Source organism: Gossypium hirsutum, chromosome D05, assembly GCF_007990345.1.
Source record: "Gossypium hirsutum isolate 1008001.06 chromosome D05, Gossypium_hirsutum_v2.1, whole genome shotgun sequence".
Classification (NCBI taxonomy): Eukaryota; Viridiplantae; Streptophyta; class Magnoliopsida; order Malvales; family Malvaceae; genus Gossypium; species Gossypium hirsutum.
Window position 1 is genome coordinate 10,307,221 of NC_053441.1, and position 16,798 is coordinate 10,324,018.

Here is a 16,798-nt window from a genome sequence, read left to right on the forward strand (position 1 = left end):
ACAGAACAAATCATCACTTTGTTAGTTAATTAATATATGTCTCAAAATTTTGCACAACCAAAAAAGAAGCTCTTTCTATTAGAAAACAAATCCCTGAAAAGGGGAATTGTGTAGTGGAATACCTCATTCTGTTTTGAAATAATTGATGGACGGTTCACAATCAGTGGCAAGTCTAAGTAAAGGGAGCACGAGTTCTGAAACTGACTGCCATAAATTATACATGAATGGTGCATAAATGCAAGCGATCCAACAACAGTAGAGAAAACAATATTCCATGAAAAAAGGGGGAAAGGGGGAGAAGATGGTGCATGAATTGGATGGTTATTGTAAACCCCACTTGGCCTTATTATTTTATATATCAATGGAGACTATTAATTCAGAATAGTAAATACATCAACTTATTCTACTAAATCATAATATTTTCTCATTTTATTTCCTAACCAGCTTTATTCATAATATAATAGTATTCCTTCTTTTGACTACATTTCTTATCCTGTCTTGCTCTCGAACAAATTCTTGTTAGTGCCGGATGGACACATTATCTATATTTTTAGCTATCAAAGGGTAAAAGGTATGTGTTAACTTACTAGATTGTGTAGCCTAACAGCTCCGGAAAAAATGGATGGGATAATTTCTTGTATATGGATGTTTATCATTTTAAGTATTAGTTAAGTTCAAATTATATTAATTGCGTTGTTATTAAAATTTCATGGTAATTAAAAAAAATAATTGTGCTGTCTCGATGAAAGGAAGTGGAAGAAGTCAAAGATTTGGTGTTATCTAAGAAGTGATGGTGGGGTGCGTTATAAGTACAACTACAACCGGCCAAAGAGCCCATGGACAAACCTCCTATTGTCTTTGCCACTTGTCGTTTTCTTTTAATCATGGGGGCGTTTTTCTGTGGGAGGTCCCGTTTTGATCTTTGGTTGACGTGATGTGGCAGCGGTCCCATGCTGTCTTTTAAACTTGTCACGCTCCCTCGCCCACACGCTGGAGAATATTACTGGGGCCTTATCCTATACTGCTAACTCTTTACATTTGCACTTCATCTAACTCTTTTTACACCGTTCGATTCATCAACTTTAAAATACAAAAAAAGAAGATACGCATTCATAATGAAGTAAACAAATTTATTTGATATATTATGAGTGAAATAAGGAAGTTAAATATAAAAAAATTGAGTACGTAGTAATTGTTAACTTGGATTATGAAATTAAAAAATTATTATTAGTGTAAAAAAACAAATGTATAATAAAAAATAATATTAAACTTAAAAATATGAAATACATTAGGTTAATTGATGGAAGGTAATAAACATTATGTTAAAATATGTTATTGGCTATGTAATTCTATAGAATTTGATATTTATATTTTAAAAATTAAGAATTTAATTAAAAATTATAGTTTAATCATTATTGTCTTTAGTTCCTATTAAAAATTATCAATTTAATTAATATATTTATTTCTCATAATCTTATGTCATGTCATATAAAGATAGCTTAATCAACATATTAAATTAATAAATTTTGATGAAAAATACTTAATTTAAAAAAAAAAAAAAGAGGAATGAGTTTTTAATTTTTAAAATATAAAGACTATATATCAAACTCTACAAAAATACAAGAACAAACAACATATTTTAACTTAAAAATAAATTAAAGTCACCTTATTGCATCATCTGATGGGGCAAAGGAAGAAAAATGAAATGGAAACCAACCTTCTATAATTATGTCAATCCCATAAAATTTAGATTTCCATTGTAACTAAAATAAATGTAGGTCAACTGCATTGATGTGTGTGCCATTTTAAACTTTTGAAGAGGCAAAGGGACAAATACGTGGATTGTAGCTGAGAAGCAAACGACTGGAGTCATTTATGTTTCTGCGATTATAAGCTCGCTAGCTTATAAAAAGTTCAAGACACACGTAGATAATATGTAGTATTTCAAGAACTATAAAAAAGATTTACCTTAAAAATTTACACGTCAAAAAGTTCTCAATTTTCTTCTACTCTCTTCTCTCTAAACTTCCCCCATTGAGTGAACTGTTTTAAATTGTTACAGCATCCTCCTTATATCAGCAATTTGTTGTAAATTATGAAAGGAGGATTGAACATAAGAGATGGGATCATGGCATTATTTTTAAGGATAATTCGCAGAGAGCATATATTTCAGAATTTAACAAGTATATCTGCTTTAAAAAAAAACAGCGAAAGCGTAAATTGATTAAGAGAGGAGGATAATGAAACACGAATTTTTGAATGCCCTCTAGAAAAATATAAACCCTAAATACATTTAATTTAATTTAATTTAGAAAAATGAGGTGAATCCTGAATTAACGAAAATAACACTCAACAAAGCAAGGAATAAAAGTTGATTGAGAAAGAAGGAACTTTTGGATGTCCTTTGAAAAAAATGGACCATAAATAAAGGTTATTCTAATTTAGAAAATTGAAGCAGAAACAATCCGAGCTTGCACAGTAGGAAAATCAAGTGATTTGTACTCAACTAATCTTTCAGACTCAGTTGTGCGCGTGAATACATGCGGCTTTTATAAACCTAATAGCATGTGATGTTTTTTAACCATTTTATTGAGGAAGATGAGATTCCTTAGAATACATTAATTTCTGCTTATTCAAGAGTTATCTTATATCCTCAACTTTTACAAATAGAGTTTTGGGTAAATTTTTTATAAATTCGAACAATTATTATTTGACAATAAAAATGATTATTTATTTAAAAAAATAATTTTTTGATGTACAGTTAATACATATCTCTTGTGCACAAATCACATTATGTCACCTCATTAATGAGTAAAATTTAAAATATTAAAAAATTATAAATAAATATGAATAATTTTATTTAAATATAACTATAGTCTTGACAGTCTTTATTCAATATGGTATTTTTTTCAAGATATTAGAAAACCTTTTATCAATTGTAGTGTGGAGAGGGAGAAAGATTGAGAAAATAATAATTATAATTATGTTTAAATAGATTTATTTATAAATCTTTTAATATTTCTTACTTTTGGTATTTTTGGAATAGTAAACACAAAATTGGATTTAGATGTAATTAAGAAAAATAAAAATATTTCAAATGGTGGACGGGAACTTTTGTGTTGCATATGGATCTTGGCCCACCTATGGACAGATAGGTGACTTCAAATTAAACTAGTAAGAGGTGTAGGATAAGAGCGTGGTTGGCCCATATTGTGGGCTCACCACGACTATTATAGAAGCGAACTGAGAGGAGAACACCCTCAGTTTTTGTGCTTTGTAAAGAGAGTGTGCGGGAAACAAACAAGAGACTCTAAGATCTCCTTTCTGTTGTTCCGGAAATTCAAAAAAAAAAAAAAACACCATTAAATAGTTATAGATTGCGGAGTAGAGCTAAGAGCCCACACGAAAAAGTCAAAGCTAAGCAACAAAGCCTAAAGTTGCTTTCGATGAAACAGTATTAAATTTTAAGAAAGGCAAGCATTCAATTCATACAAAAACTCTCTCTATATATAATAGGAGGAGGGAAAGCCATATTTTACTAAGGAGAAAGGAAACTGAGAGGGAAAGCCACTCTGGGTCTCTCTGATCTTCTCTTCTCTTCCTTTCCTTTATACGCTTTTTTCTTAGGTTCAGGTTTGTCTGGTTCTTCACTCTTTCTTCTTTGCTCAGTTTCATTTGCCTGTCTAGAAAAAATTTTCTATCTTCATTTCATTCTTTGATTTCCCTTTTTACAGATAAACCCACATGATATAACCATTATATTTATATATATTGTCTTTTCATTTTGGTATTGGTTTGTTGACATGATAAGAAAATTGATTTTCCTTTTCTGCAATTTTTATCTAGTTCGAACGCTGTTTTTATATCGACATTTGAAGATTCAATCTCAAAGCTGCGTGTTTTTTTTTTCATCTGTCTTTTGTCTACCATCATGCGTTTTCAAGCCTTTGGTTTTTTCGTCATCAGATGGGGATCAAACACTTTTTTTTCCTACTTCAAAACTATTTGGGTTTCTACTCCGAGCTTGTGTCTGCTTCAACTTTAATGCTCATTTGTTATTTAATTTGCTGACTGGTTTTTAATATTTTTTCTTTTTAAGTTGAATCAGATACGGTAGAGAAGAAAAAGAACGTATGATGGGATCTAATTCCGGGCAGCCGCAGTTCATAGCTAGCACCGGCAACCGGAGTTTCTCAAATGCCCCGCTGATTCAGAATGCAGATACTAATCAAATTGTGGTGCCTGACGTGAGTCTGATTTTTTTTCTCCCATTATATAAATTTTTATACTTTTTTTTTTCGTTTTCTCGAATTATAGGGTCCTCAGAATCGTCGAAACTTATTTTTTTATTAAATGTTGAAAAGGGTGTTACAGTTGCTTAGCATTAACATGGGTGGATTAAGTTAGGGGGGAAGTCTTGTCGAAACACCGTTTAAGATTTCGAGGGAGAAAGATTAAACTGACATGAGATTTTGAGTGTGAATTATTTGGTCTTATTCAAATGGTGGGTTTATTTGAAGATGACATTTTAGGTCCTCATTGGAAGGAACTTTAAATATACAATACGGGTTGTATATGTAGGAAGGACGGTTAGTTTCATCTTTGGTCGCCAGTTTAAGAATTAACTGAGGATGAGCTTTTCAATTGTTTACTTCATAAAAGGTTTAGTTAAGAGATTGATTTTAATCTTTGATGAGATGAGTTGTTAATGGATTCGGAAATTTGCATGACATACTATGATTTGCTTAAAGTCTTATGTGAAGTCTGCTTTTGTTGTCAAGATGCGTTATTTTATTAGCCTCTTACTCAGCTGGAACGACTATGTTTAAATCATGGATAATATTTGCGGGGTTCTTTTATCTTTCACTATAATTTCCTTCAAGACACCGTTTTTGAAGATTACAATTTTATACTAACAAAGCGTTCAGTTCTTGTTTCTTCTATTTCCTGGTGAACTTTGTATTCATATTCACTTATCGCTATGTCTTCATATGTATTTTGATCCAATCGATAGAACAAGTATTGAATCACAGTTTTGCTATTTAGTTAGTTCATCTAAGAAGTGCAATGAAAGTGTAGCCTGACAAACCTTTAAATATGCATAGACATAACCAATTCAATATTGCTATTGTTTAGGAAAGAGTATTTCACAATGTGTGAAATCTTTACTCATTAAAGGAATTATAAATCAGGATTATCCGAAGTGATCCAAATGTTAGAGGCTTGTGGATGTTGTAAACGGAGTGCCTCTGTGTGGTCCTCAATGACTACAGATTATCTAGTCTGCTAAGAATATTGCTCTTCGTAACTGCACACCGGTTAATAGAAATTTGGTATTATTTGTTTTGGATTCTATAAGGTTCCTGCTGGACCATGATATATAAATTTACATTATTTTTTTCTTTTTCTGAATAAATTTCTGTCATTACTAAAAGACTAGATTTTCATGGTATTTTTTATTTTAGAATATACTGTGGTTTTAGGTTTAATAATTTAATGCTTTCAAGAACTATAAATTTTTATTAGTTGCATTTTGTTTATGCAGCGGAAAAGCTGGAAAAACTTTTTTGCATACATGGGTCCTGGATTCCTTGTTTCAATTGCATATATTGATCCTGGAAATTGTAAGACCATTATAAGTTTTCTTTTGTATTCTGAAAAAGTTACGTAGGCATATATTGTAACACTATCTTTGTCTTACAGTTGAAACTGATCTTCAAGCCGGAGCGCAGTACAAATATGGGGTGAGTACTTTCTAGTGCAGTTATTTGGCTTGTAAATTATTGTCTTTTTCTGGACAGAATTAGACAATTTGATAGCATGTCCCATTTGCGGAGATTCGGAATATAAATTGACAATACTCGGGAAGTCTTCCCATTTTATGTAAACTTGCCACTTTGTATCCCTTATTGTAGCCTGTTTGAGCTGCAATAGACACTGCTAACGATGAGTACCTGTGGCGAAGCTAATATTAGCTTCTCCTTATTTTACCTTTTTTTTCTTTCAAAAAGTTCCAAAATTTTACTTCCTCGGTTTCTTTTAAGTTAATTTTATCTTTCTTGCAGTTACTTTGGATCATATTAGTGGCTTCATGTGCTGCTCTTGTTATTCAGTCCCTGGCTGCCAATTTGGGTGTTGTTACAGGTATATATTACCACATATTTTCCGTTTCTATATTTTGCTACTGATATTTCTTTTCATTTTAGCGTTGATTTCATTGTTGCAGGGAAGCATTTAGCAGAGCACTGTAGAACTGAATATCCTAGAGGCCCAAACTTCGTGTTATGGGTTCTTGCTGAAATCGCTATTGTTGCATGTGATATTCCTGAAGGTGACCATAAGATCTTAAAAGCTAAACAAGCTGAGTTCTTTATTGCCACTTGATGAAGATCTTAATTTAATTGGAAATATCTCAAAAGTGAAATAAGACAAAAAACTATATTTTCTATCATTATTTGAAATTATATGGCATTTCAATTCATTTTGATGTTCATTCAGCTGTGCTTGATTCACAAAGCTTCCACCTCATTCATGTTATGGCCTTCTAATGCTATTGATAACAGTTGGTTGGGAAGCAATGGACTGAAATCTGGGGCTTATTATCTACCTTTTTTTTCCTTCAATTCTCCTTTGTTTTCACTGCTTCCGGCTTTGGATCTGTTCCTTGTCCAGTGATTGGCACAGCCTTTGCATTAAACATGCTCTTCAACATCCCAGTTTGGATTGGTGTCCTATTGACGGGGCTCAGTACATTGGTTCTTCTAGCATTGCAGCAATATGGGGTATGTCAATCAAGTTTGTCTGCCCTATGCTTCTAGGTCTTACTGCAGTTTTCTGGTTTGTTTTTCTATGTTACTGGACCAATGATAAGCATCTTATTGGAATGTTTAATTGATCCAAGATTTTGATTAGTTGGACTAAGCGCAAGCCTTTGTGCTTGTTTTCTTTATTTTTTTATTTATTTCAGGTTAGGAAACTGGAGTTTTTAATCGCTTTTCTTGTACTTACAATTGCTGGGTGCTTTTTTGCGGAGATGAACTATGCGAAGCCTGTGGCTAGTGAAGTTCTTGATGGGCTTTTTGTTCCTCAACTCAAAGGAAATGGTGCCACCGGTCTAGCAATTTCACTCCTTGGAGCTATGGTTATGCCGTAGGTGTCTTTCTTCTTACGAGTTTCTAGTGATTCCTTCCATATGGCTCATTGTTAATCTGTTGGATGGATTTTGTGCCCTTTTGCAGGCACAACCTCTTTCTCCACTCTGCACTGGTGCTTTCCAGGAAAATCCCTCGATCCGTCCGGGGCATTAAGGTGATTTCTAGGATAATTTTAAGTTATTTAACCAGACTAGTTTTGAACTTGCTTTTCCATTTTTGCGACTAGAAATGTGATCCAAATGTGCTTGCATGCCAACCATGATTGAGAATCGTACAACATCAGCCTCCCTTGAAGGGTGAATAGTATAGTTTACAAAACAAATGAAGTCGGTTAAAGTTGTCGATGCTCATAATTGATTGCTCAAGTTGTAAACTCTTAGAAAGACTTGGTTAGAAGTTAATTTTGCAAAAACAATATCAACAAGATATTATTCACCACAACAGGAAACCTTACATGTTAGTGATGATTTTTGTCATGTGCAGCAATGAGCAACATCTGATGTGTTACTTCTTCTGCAGGAGGCTTGCAGATTTTATATGATAGAAAGTGGCTTCGCTTTAATGGTGGCATTTCTCATTAACATATCAGTTATCTCTGTAAGTGGTGCAGTTTGCAATTCATCAAATTTGAATCAAGAAGATCGAGATAGTTGTGAGGATTTAGACCTGAACAAGGCCTCGTTCTTACTAAGAGTATGTGGTTCCAAGCCGTTTTATGATTTCTTTAGTTTCCCTTTACTTCCCTGGCTCTTTTGAGTTTTAATCAATAGTGCTTATGTTTCTTTATCCTAAGATAATATTTGCACTCTCCTGAACATGTTCGATTTGGAGTTTGAATATGGTTTATATTATTGTTTACAGAATGTCTTAGGCAGTTGGAGTTCAAAACTTTTTGCAGTTGCTTTGCTGGCATCAGGTCAGAGTTCTACTATAACGGGAACATATGCTGGCCAATATGTAATGCAGGTACTCTGTTATTGTATGCCGCATTCTTTTGCAGCTCATGTTTCCTTAAGTTCTCATAATTGAACAATTTAAGCATTTCTATATTGAAAATTTGAAAAGTTAAAAGAAATTGTCACTTTGTTGTTATAAAACTTGGCCTTTTTATCACTTTGGTGAAAGTTAATTTGTGGAGCTTAGACTGTCATGGGTCCATCGGTTACGGATTAAATAAATCTTGATCGTAAACAAACTGAGGGGTTAGTTTGATATGGTAGTGTCAACCAGGTTTAATCATTATTTTTTCTCTTTGAGAACAAAATTACTTCTGCTCTATCTCTTTCATTTCCTTCTATATTTTTTGTTTCTCAAAGTAACTTGATAGTTGTTATTTCTATGGTAGCATTTTAACTTGCGTATCTTATTTACTCCCTCTTTTGAGATCCCCTTCTTTTCTGTAGGGCTTTCTTGATTTACGACTAACACCATGGATCCGGAACATGCTTACTCGATGCTTGGCAATTGTCCCTAGTTTAATTGTCGCCATCATTGGTGGCTCTGCTGGGGCTGGAAAGCTAATTATCATTGCTTCAGTATGAAATACTTGCTTAATGCTTTCTGTTTCTTTCTTCTTCTCCTTTTTTTTTTTTTTGTATTCACATGTGTCTAGATATCGTCAGCTGTTGGAATATAAAGAGGTGAACTTTTGATGGTTATGGAGGAAAGGCATCATGATTTACGTTTGCATCACCAGCAAGTTAGTTATACCTTGATTTTATGTCTGCAGATGATATTATCCTTTGAGCTACCTTTCGCACTCATTCCGCTTCTCAAGTTCACCAGCAGTAAGACGAAAATGGGAGCATATGTCAACTCAATTGCGGTAAAGACTATTTCTTCCTTTCCCAATTTAAGGCTAAGGTGTTATCTTAGTTACATATATGATACAAGTATTATAACCGACTTTGCTCTGGAAAGTTGCTTGACTAAACAGTAACAAAAATTATCTGGCTGAGAACCTTTAGAAATCATAAAGTTTTACATGATTTTATTTAGCTCGACTGATTGGTTCAACCTGAAATTTCCTGGGGGGTTTGTTTGTCTTAAATGCTATCAACACATTATTGGGAGCTACCTGAAAGAGACCAAGTTATTTAGGAATTTATTTTGATCGTAATCTTCTTGACTATTTTATGTTTTATGAGGGTTTAGGCTCAGTTGTAAATAGAGTTAGAAGACTTGATATTGCTGTGATCTTACGGAGTTGAGCATTTGGGAATTGGGATACTTCCTAACTCAGATACTTGGGTTTGTGTTATCGAACAATCTAGTTAGTTGATAAGTTGTGTGCAGGTTTCAGCTATCACGTGGATCATCGGATCCCTGATCATGGGCATAAACATATACTATCTTATGACGAACTTCATCCACTTGCTTCTTCACAATCACTGGGAGCTTGTGGCAGTTGTGTTTCTGGGAATATTTGGATTTTCAGGGGTGGCGATCTATTTGGCTGCAATAGCATACCTGGTATTCCGGCCTAACAAAGAAGCAACGCACCTTCTGGCATTAACATCCGAAAACCGACATATGGTTGACGATGCAGGCAACACATCAATGTACTGTCTCCCTCGAGAAGATATAGTAAGCATGCAGTTACCTCAGAGACGGCAGACGGAGGACATTTGACTAACAGACTATACCAGCTTATCTACATTGTGAAGGCAGGTTTTACTCTAGTTTTTCGTGTTTTCGTTTAGAGTAGTAGAATAAGGGCTTTACTTGCTAGGAAGGATAGGAAAAAGGGGTACAAATCGGAAAACCTTGCCGATTCTAATGTGGCTTTCTCCTGTTTCTGCAATATTTTGATAGTGGATTACACTTTCTTAACATTTCCCTTGTTCAAAACACTGGTTTTGACAGCATTTTCCTTTTAACCTTAACCAATACCTACAATTTGTTAATAGAATGGTGAAATTTCAGTTTCATTGATGCATCTTTTTATCAATTTAATCTTAGCTAGTATGATTTTCATCCAGGCTTTCGTGTTGGGATAAATATATATATTTGTTAATTATAGAGTAAAAATTCAAAGATTGGAATATGCTCTAAAATTTTGTATTATTCATAGATTTAGAATTTAGTCTCCATATTCTTATTTTTAGGAATTATTCTCTTTGACTTTTTTGAGTTAAAAAAAATATGTCTACTTATTAATATGGTTAAAATTCATTTATTAAATTTATTGGCGTGATAATTTGAAATTAAAAAAAAATTCAATTAATATTCATGTGACAAAATAATATTAGAATGGACAATTCTTCAAATTTTACATTAATATTTTAATCACAATAAACTTGCCTTTAATATAAAGTAGTATAGATTCTATTTTTTATTTCATTCCATTAAACTAGCAAAATCCTTATCTATCCTTTCAAGTTTAAAAATGAAAAATGCTCCGAATTATATATCCAGTGAAATCTTTTTAATGAAAACCAATAATTTTATTTTGTAATCATGTTTTCCTTTTTAACGTTAAATTTTATTTCGGTCCTTTCATTGCATTGTTCCTTGGATGCTTTAATTTTATATATTTTGTTTCGTATTGGATTGATTATTTATTTGTATTAAATTATAGAGTAAAAATTAATGATTAAAATATACTTTAGGTAAGTTTTTTAAAACTAGACTGGCAGTCAAACTAGTCTAAATCATCACAAGTCTAATTTGACCGGTCCGCTTCAATTCGTAGGTCAACTAATTTGATGCTTCTTTTTGGATCAATAGCCCGACCATTCTACTACGGTTTAAACAACTATAACTCTAAGTCTTTACACTTTTGTATATTTAGAATTTAGTTATCTACTTTTATTTTAATGAATTTAATCTCTTTATTTTTTGGACTTAAAATATTGCTTTCAAATTATATATAATACCGTAATATTTTAATTGAAAATTTAATAATATTAACTATTTAAACTAATTAATAACATTACAAAAATAAATAAATTAAATTATGTTAAAAATTAAAGTATGCAATTAAATCTCAAAATTAAAAATTAATTATTTTTATAAAATAAAAAATATAATAATAAATGTGTACCACGAGTCAACAAGAGATAAGATCCTTTGGATTTTCATATACATGTCATATGATTATGATATATTGTATTATTTAGGGATAAATCTTAAAATTACACATGAATTTTGATTTAATTTGTAATTGCATATGCGAATTTTAATTTGGTGTAACTATACACATGAAACTCTAATTGTGGTTCAAATGTATACTTGAAACTTTAATTTTGATTTAATCATACACATTTAAAGAATCAAACACATAAATTTATTTTTATATTGGATAAACATAATTATTTATGTATGTAGTATATGAACATAAAATGATATTATATCAATAATTGTGTTAACAATTTACAAGAATTGAATCAAATCAAAATTTCATAATATAAAGTTGCACATCAAACCATAATTCATGTGTGCAATTACACATTAAATCATAATTCATGTATAGATTTAGTATTTATCCCTTTTATTTTTATTTAAGCACCCTTCTTTGTAACAAGCCTATCCAAAAGATAAGATTATCTTTGATTCCAAAGCATCATATCTAGCAATATTGTTAATATTACCCTAAACTGTATGTCAGATGATATCTGCCTTTCTCCCTTTTATTAGTTTCACATTTGAGGCTTGTTGGTTAATTTTAGACTCTTTTGTTTTTTGAATTGATAATTTTAGTATTAACCCAATTAATAACAATTAAATCTATTTGGTTAAATCCAATTTACTAGTATTGTACTATATGTGTAGTTGTAGGTTTAGTCCATATTCTTAAATTAAATCATTCTAAGCTCTTATACTTTTCAAATTTCAAAGTTTCAATTGCTAATCCATTAATTGGATTTTTAGTAATTAATATATGAAAATAACAAGCTAACATGACATTATACGTATAATAACATTTTTCCCGTAACAAATTTTTGAAATAGCATAACTTAACCTAATGAATTTAACAGTTATCATCTAGCGATGATTGAAATTTTAAATTTTGAAAAATACATGGACTAAAAAAGATCAAATTAAAATATGGATTAAATCCAAAACTTTTATTTTGAAAATAAAATTGAAACGGATTTAGGTCAAATATTTAACCTTTACGGTAACTTTTAGAAGTATTTTTTTCTAATACACTATAAATTTTGATATAATAAATTAGAAATGAGTCATTTTAAAGAATAAAATTTATTCCAATATATTTTTATTGAAATCATTAGTAGTGTCAATTCTTTGAATTAACTAAAGATATTAAAAAAGAAGATAGAACATGTAACACCCCTAACCCGTACCGTCGCCGGAATAAGTTAAGAGGCATCACCGGAGTTTACAGAATAATTGCACATAATTCCACTATTTACTTATGATCATATCAAAGCTGTCCACTCAAACCATTGCATTAAATTATTTATATCTTGAGCTACAGAACTCCGAATTAAGATCCGCTAAATTTCTCTGAAACTAGACTCATATATCTTCTTACCATAAAATTTTCAAAATTTATGGTTTAACCAATAAGTATAGTTTATTCTTTAAAAACATCCCTATTATGTTATCTGATAGTTTCGACCATTCTTCACTAAAAATTAATTATCTCCTCGTACGGGATTCGGATGATGTTCCCGTTTGTTTCTATTGAAAATAGACTCATTAATAATTTTAAACATATAAATTATAATCCATAATTATTTTTTATACAATTTTTAATGATTTTCTAAAGTTAGAACAGAGGATTCCAAAATCACTCTGACCCTATCTCATAAAAATTTAAATATATCATAATATGAAATTCTTTTGCTTACACCGTTTCTTCTATGTAAAACTAAACTCAATAAGATTTAATTTCATATTTTATTTAACCTCTAATTTAATTTCCACAATTTGGTAAATTTTCAAAGTCGGACTACTACTGTTGTCCAAAACTATTTTAGTGAAAAATGTTGATAACTAAGTTTATAACACCTTCACTTCCGTTTAATTAAACCCTATACATGCCATATAAACCTTAAGATGCACAATAAAATTTACCGAAGTAATCTGGATAGTATGCCCTGATGTGTTGATCCGATCCACCAATTTCACATCAATCTACAAAGAACATTAAACACACAGGAGTAAGCTTATGTAAGCTTAGTAAGATTTTATATAACTTTAACTCTTCTAAATTTCTTTATTTTCATTTGCATTTCTTTACTTTCCACACTTATCCCATATGCCTAACACACAAGTCATAATCATATCATTCAACTATGGTCACAAGCTAGTGCATTTAACCAAAACCTTCTTGTACAAAACCCCAATTTCTAGCCTTTTCACAATTAGGTCCTAAAAATCATTTTCTACTAAAATCACTTAATAAAATCATAATATAATGAAATTTAAGCTTCAAATCTATGATAATTCATCATAAAATTCTTGTACTCACTCATGGTAACTTTCAAAATAATTCATAGAATCAAAAACAAATGAATTCAATGGTTGGACTTAATTGTAAAAGTCACAAAACATGAAAAATTACAAAGAAAAAAAATTGAACTTACATGATGAAAATATGAAAAAACAGCTTGAAAACTCTCTCCTATGGTGTTTTGGCTGAAGAAAATGATGAAATCTCTAGATTTTTCAATTTTGTCTTTGTTTTATATGTTTAATTTGTAAAATTTCCAATTTTGCCATTGTTTCTCTTTATTTTCTTGTTCATTTTCTTGCCCAAATCGTCCAACCCATATAATTTGAGCCTAATTGCCTTTTAAATTCCTCCTTATTAGTCACTTAAGCTATTTAATCACAATTTAACAAATTTTGTTTTATTTTCAATGTAGTCCTTTTTAATTAATTGACTATCCCAACATTAAAATTTTCTAACAAAACTTTGATACTATCTCAATGACACTTCATGAATATTTATAAAAATATTTATGGCTCGGCTTATGAATTCGAGGCCTCGATACCTCGTTCTAGACTAGAGGTGTTCATGGGCCGGGTAGAAAAACTTTGATACTATCTCAATGACACTTCATAAATATTTATAAAAATATTTATGGCTCGGCTTATGAATTCGAGGTCTCGATACCTCGTTCTAGACTAGAGGTGTTCATGGGCCGGGCGGCCTGGCTCAGCCCGACGGCCCGCCCGAAATATGGGAGGGTTTGGGTAAAAATATAGGCCCAAAATATGGGTTTGGGCAAAAAAACGAGGCCCGATTAAAAAATGGGCTGGGCCTCGGGCACCACTTTTTTGGCCCGGCCCGAATAATAAATATTTTTATTTTTTAAATTTTAAAATACTTTTAAAATACTTTTTTTTAATTTTTTTAATTTTAAATTTTTTAAAATACTTTTTTTAATTTTAAAATATTTTTTTAATTTTTATTTTAATTTTTAAAATAAATTTTTAGTATTTATTTAAAAAACGGGCCGGGCCCGGGCTTATGAATTTTTTCTCGAGCCGGGCCTGGGCCTAGGACCTGGGCCAAAATTTTTTCTGGGCCCGGCCCGAACCCGGCCCGGCCCATGAACACCTCTATTCTAGACCCAATTTACCTATTAAAATTTTTTAAATCACAAAATTCACTAATTCAAAAATTATTCTAAATTCACACTTGACCCATAATTATTAATTTATTAAATTTTTAAGCTTACTTTCCGGATTTAGTAATCCCAAATCACTATTTTCGACACTACTGAAAATTGGGTTGTTTCAGAACAAATTATGTCAAATTAAAGTATAAATTCTAAATCCTAAATTTAAACATAGTAAAGGTATTTTGTTATCATTTTCGATTGGAAGAATCATTAATTCAGCTAGCGGAAGATTATAAATGGATAATTTTTTTTTTTACTCAAGATTGGGAATAGATGGACTTTCTATAGGACTCATTTTACTAACAGGATTTATCACCACTTTAGCGACTTTGACGACTTGATCAGTTACTCGAGATTCGCATCATAACCATAATTTAAATTAAAAATAATTTATATCTAACACAATCATTTGTCATTTTAATTTTTATATATAAAAAAAGACACTAATGACCCCTTTGGATGGGCATTTACCTCTTTGCCTCATGCTATCGTATCGTTACAGTATATAATCTCACCAATACCGTTATTTTTACACTAATAGCAAATAAACGCATTGCCCATCCAAATGGGTCCTAAGGGTGCCTAACTATTTTCTTTTCTTTTCTTTTTTAGTCATTAGAAGATAATAGTCAAATTATTTTTGATCCCTTTATTATACTCAAATTTAGGATTTTTGTATATTTTAAGTTTACATAATTTACTCTTATACTTTTCCAATCACATTAGTTAGTCCAAATAATTAACACCATTAACTATTTCGGTTAAAATGTTGACGTGATTTAAAAAAACACACATTTATAACACAAAAAAAAAGTCTAGTTTGACATGATAAGTTGGAATGAATATTTTGAAGAAAAAAAATCAGCCTTAGCATTTTAATAGAAATAATTAAGGGTGTTAACTATTTGGATTGACAGATGATATTTAAAAGTAGAGAAATCAAATTATGTAAAATTAAAGTATAGATACTAGATCATAAATTTAAATATAATATGAACTCCAAGTTGTGGACCATTGTCATGTGTTCACATTTCCAAAAATAGTCTAGATTCAAATCATTGTTATACTAAAACATTTTATAACTAACACTACATTTTCATTTTATTTACTGAAAAGATAGTTTCTTTTTAAGTATTTTCAATAGGGGTGAAGTTGAAAATTTTTTTAGGAGGCAAAAATGAAATTTTAATTTTTAATAGTTTATATCTTTATAATTTTTAAACGATTAAATCAAATTTTTATAATTTTAGGGAGATTAAAGTGCAATTTTACCTTTATTAATTTAAAATTTTAAAAATTTCTAAAGAGCCTAAATAGCAAATTTTCATTTTAGAGGGGTCGGGCCCCTGCCAGCCCCCTAAATTTGCCGCTAATTTTCAATTAATAAAACTATTTCCAATCATCATAATGATTTTAATAAATTTATATTGAAGTTTTAACAAATATATAATAAAAAAATATAATATAATATAATTAAAATTATATAAAAAAATTGAAGCATACAATTTGCCAATGTTGTTGGAATATGATTGGATCAGAACTAATTAATATATCAAATTGAGAAAAAAGATTGAATCCGTATTTAAGTGAATTAGTCGAAACCTATAAAAATTTAAATATGATGACAAAAAAATTGAGAGTTGAACCGAATCTTTATTAATTATTAATTGTTATTAGATTCAGGATCAAAACTATTAAACTAATAACTAATTTGATGACTAGTTAAAATTTTAAAACATTAGAATTCGTGAGTTGCTAATTAGCTATTGATAAAGAGAGGAGTGAGAAGTTTTTAACAACTAAAACATGAAAATATAATATTTTCCACACATTTCATTTTAAATAATTGATTAATTAGAAGATGGAAAAGTTCAACAGATTATTGGGTCCAATAAGCTATTTTTGCTATTAATTAGATACGACAACACAAAATGGGCACACAACACATTGGCATTCAGTAATGCTAGCCATCCAGGGTGCATGTCTCGGTTCCCTTAATAGTAGGTAAGCTAAGCAGGAGTATTAAGTGTATGAGAATAAGGC

At 30.7% G+C, this 16,798-nt stretch overlaps 1 protein-coding gene across 3 annotated transcripts; it reads left to right on the forward strand.

Moving 5' to 3' along the window:
• The first annotated feature begins 3,308 nt into the window (after nucleotides 1-3,308).
• On the forward strand, nucleotides 3,309-10,084 carry LOC107906425 (metal transporter Nramp6). Of its 3 annotated transcripts, none has more exons than XM_016833405.2 (14): nucleotides 3,309-3,633; nucleotides 4,109-4,247; nucleotides 5,546-5,624; nucleotides 5,704-5,744; nucleotides 6,066-6,144; nucleotides 6,227-6,331; nucleotides 6,673-6,782; nucleotides 6,968-7,149; nucleotides 7,239-7,308; nucleotides 7,674-7,847; nucleotides 8,016-8,120; nucleotides 8,558-8,689; nucleotides 8,884-8,979; nucleotides 9,450-10,084. In XM_016833405.2, exons 2-14 carry the CDS (start codon nucleotides 4,134-4,136, stop codon nucleotides 9,783-9,785), a joined length of 1,623 nt encoding a protein of 540 aa, XP_016688894.1. In that variant the 5' UTR covers nucleotides 3,309-3,633; nucleotides 4,109-4,133; the 3' UTR covers nucleotides 9,786-10,084. The 3 variants fall into 3 exon arrangements, with proteins under 3 accessions (XP_016688894.1, XP_040949585.1, XP_016688895.1); XM_016833406.2 differs by having other exon boundaries at nucleotides 3,343-3,633; nucleotides 4,100-4,247; XM_041093651.1 differs by lacking the exon at nucleotides 8,558-8,689 and having other exon boundaries at nucleotides 3,339-3,633.
• The last annotated feature ends 6,714 nt before the right edge of the window (nucleotides 10,085-16,798 follow it).

Coding starts and splice junctions, on each gene's coding strand:
- LOC107906425 (XM_016833405.2), top strand. CDS start 4,134: ATGATGGGATCTAATTCCGGGCAGCCGCAGTTCATAGCTAGCACCGGC. Junction 5,625..5,703: donor ATATATTGATCCTGGAAATT/GTAAGACCATTA, acceptor TTTGTCTTACAG/TTGAAACTGATCTTCAAGCC. Junction 7,309..7,673: donor GATCCGTCCGGGGCATTAAG/GTGATTTCTAGG, acceptor CTTCTTCTGCAG/GAGGCTTGCAGATTTTATAT.